Here is a 3,409-nt window from a genome sequence, read left to right as displayed (position 1 = left end):
TATCGAAAATTTTGCACCGGGCCGTGCACGGGTCATACCGTAATCCGGATTGAAAAAGTTAAAACGCGGAAAATGTCCGGAATTACCAAATTAGGTTAGGAAGGAGTTTTCAGAAGAGTTTCGGGTTGTAAAACGTAAAACCGGTTGAAGTTGGACGATTCCCGGCTTTATAAAATAATTTTATAATTATTCAGAAAATAATTAATAAATTCATAAATCAATATAAAATTATATAACACTCCAAAATTACCAGAAAAATACCATAATTATCTATATTTTATTCTGGACATAATAAAATTAACATACTTATACTTTACCACATGTTAACATTCATATATCAACACCAATCATCAGATAATTTACCAAAAATCACATAATTATCACCTAATAATTATTTATTGATAAAAATAATTACACGCTATGACCCGGATATTACACCGAGCGGGAAGCCGGTGAAGGTGGGAACTAAGACTCTGATGGAACTGGCCGAGTTCATGTCAGATATTCCCGCTGATGAAGATTGGGATGAAGTGGAGGGTTCCGGGTTGGCTGCGGCTTTCAAGAGGGATACCGGGCACTGAGGACAGGTAGACTTGTAATAGTCTTTGGCTTTCTGTCCGGGTGGTATTGCTTTACTTAATTTTTTTTCTTTGTTCCCCTTCCAGGTGGGGAGTGCCATAGCCATTTGTTCTGATATCGCCTTCAACGAGGTCCGGCAGGCCAACAATAAGATCAATGTTGAGAAGGATACGGCTGATAACCTTAAGGATGAGCTGGATGAGTGCCGAGAGGGCTTCAAGACTGTGGAGTCTGGGTTGAAGGGACAACTGAAGGATGAAAAGGCCCGGGCTGATGGTCTTTCCAAGGAGGTGGAGAAGCTGAAGGCCGATCTGGCTGCGAAGGAAAACCTGAACAAGGATGCTATCATTGCCGAGTTCAAGGCGAGTGAAGAGTATGATCTGGAACTTGCTCAAGCCGGGGTTCCAGAAGTTCGTAGGGCTTGGCTCGTGGAGGAAAGGCATGTCAAGACAGATCCCCTGGCCAACTGGGAATGCTTCATCCAGGAGTTCCTGGCCGCTAAGGCAGCCGTTGAGCATGGTCAGGGGGAGCCGGAACCCTACGATGGTCCCAGTTCTAGTTTCATCCAGACATTTCCAAGATAATGACAAGCTTTCTGAGCCTTTCCCATGTAATTTATTTCCTTTCAGTACTTTGATTGTTTCTAATACTTTGTTTCTCGTACTATGTTTCTGGATGATCTGTAATCTTTGAATTTGCCCGGATTGGTGGTCAATCCAGGTTAACTATTTATGTTTGAATGTTGCTTGGTTAGAATTTCCTTATTTAGAAAATATTATAAGTAGATTTTGTATGCTCTTGATCCGGGTATGAGTGCATATCCGGGTTTGTTTGCTTTCTGGTTTATTTTGTACATGGGAAATATTGGAAGTACAAAACAACTGTCCCCAGCCCGGGCGTGAGTTAATATTCGGGATAAAGTGAGCTTTAAATATTTGCTTCAGATATGGGTAGGAACCTCTATCTGGAATGATGGTTGGTATTCAGTACTGCTTTGCACTTAGGAAATATTCTAAGTAGATTTTGTATGCTTCTGATCCGGGTAGGGTATCATACCCGGGTCTTATCTGTTTTTTGGTTTACTTTGCACTTAGGGAATATTCCAAGTACAAAACACTTGCATCTGACCCGGGTATGTATTCATATCTGGATTGAAGCTAGCTTTAAATGGGTATTTTGGTCCGGGTATGATTCCTAACCCGGATATGTTTGCTTTTTTGCTTGGTTTGTACCTAGAAATTATCCTAAGTACAAGGCTGTTGCTTCTAACTCGGGTATGCAATTACAACCGGGTTGAAATTAGCTCCCAGTTTTTGCTTTTAATGCGGGTATGAATTCATATCCGGATTATTGTCTGGGTTCTGGTTTTGTTCTGCACTTAGGAAATGTTCTAAATACAGGGTGGCTGCCTCCAACCCAGGTATGGATTTATAGCCGGTCTGGATCCGGGTATGAATCCATATCCGGGTTTTTTTTATGCTTGGAGTGATTGCATCTAAACCTGGAATTATTGCATTCCAGGTTTGATGTTTGCTTGATTCATATTGATTGCTTAAATAATAGCTTACTGAAACAGGAAAATTCTTTTTCATTAATTTGCAATGTTCTTCATACAAGAGTTTGAATCATTGATTGGTTGCTTTCAATAGGCTACAAGTTTTTGGTTGCTTTTTTTTACTGATAGTATTTCCTGAGCTTGATTCCGTGCCAAGTGTTTGGTATCCCTGATTCATCCATGATCTCTAAGTTGTAAGTCCCCGGCCTTAATACCTCTTTGATCTTGTAAGGGCCCTCCCACTTGGCCATTAATTTTCCAGTATTGGTGAGATCTGAGGCTTCCGTGTCTCGAAGTACCAGGTCTCCAACTTGAAAGTTCTTGACCTTGGACTTCTTGCTGACGTGTTCCTTAGTCTTCTCCTTATATTTTTCCATCTTTGCTACAGCCTGGTCCCGGATCTCGTCAATGAGCTCAATGTTTGTTCTGAGCCCCTCCTCATCGGCTATTTCATCAAAGTTGATTGCTCGGTGGGAAGGGGATCCTACCTCGATAGGCAGCATCGCTTCTATTTCGTAAGCTAGCTTGAAAGGTGTTTCGCATGTGCTTGTCCGGGGACTGGTCCTGTAGGCCCATAGCATATTGGGAAATTATTCTGGCCACTTGCTTTTACTTTCTCTAAGCCTCTTCTCGATGCCCAGAAGAAGGATCCGGTTTTTACTTCCACTTATCCATTTCCTTGAGGGTATGCTACTGATGCTTTTCTATGCTTGATCTCCCACTCTTGGAGATAAGATTCGAACTCTGACCTAACAAACTGCGGCCCATTATCAGTTACCAGGATTCTTGGGATTCCGAACCTGATCAAGATATTATCCATGAACTTTATACAATCCTGCTAGTTTATGGTTCTCATTGCCTTTTCTTCCACCCACTTAGTCATGTAGTCAATTGAGACTAGTAGGTATCTTAGTCGGGATATGTTGCTGAAAATCTGGCACTGCTTGCATTTTTTCACAAATTCACTTGCATCTTGGTGGATTGTTGGCCAGTAGTAACCCTGCCTTATTATCTTATGAGCCAGGGCCTTCGCAGATATATGATCTCTGCATATCCCTTCATGGACTTCCATTAAGCAATTTTCTGCCTCTTCCGGGCCAACACATTTGAGGATAGGTGAGGAGAAGGTCCGACGATAGAGTATTCCTTCTTCAAGGAAGAATTTTGCTGCCTTAGCTTTTAATCTTTGAGCCTTCCCTTTTACTTCTGGGAGTTCTCCCTTTTCTAGGTAGTTGATGAAATGAGTCATCCAATTCGGGATGTTATCTATCTTCA

General features: G+C 41.7%; 1 protein-coding gene across 1 annotated transcript; it reads right to left on the bottom strand.

Moving 5' to 3' along the window:
• Nucleotides 1-2,253: 2,253 nt before the first annotated feature.
• On the bottom strand, nt 2,254-2,637 carry LOC141719106 (uncharacterized). The gene has a single exon (XM_074521490.1). The coding sequence runs from the start codon at nt 2,635-2,637 to the stop codon at nt 2,254-2,256; it is 384 nt and encodes a 127-aa protein (XP_074377591.1).
• Nucleotides 2,638-3,409: the final 772 nt, after the last annotated feature.

The sequence above is a fragment of the Apium graveolens genome, chromosome 4, assembly GCF_009905375.1.
Source record: "Apium graveolens cultivar Ventura chromosome 4, ASM990537v1, whole genome shotgun sequence".
Lineage (NCBI taxonomy): Eukaryota > Viridiplantae > Streptophyta > Magnoliopsida > Apiales > Apiaceae > Apium > Apium graveolens.
This window is presented reverse-complemented; position numbering and strand designations above follow the sequence as displayed.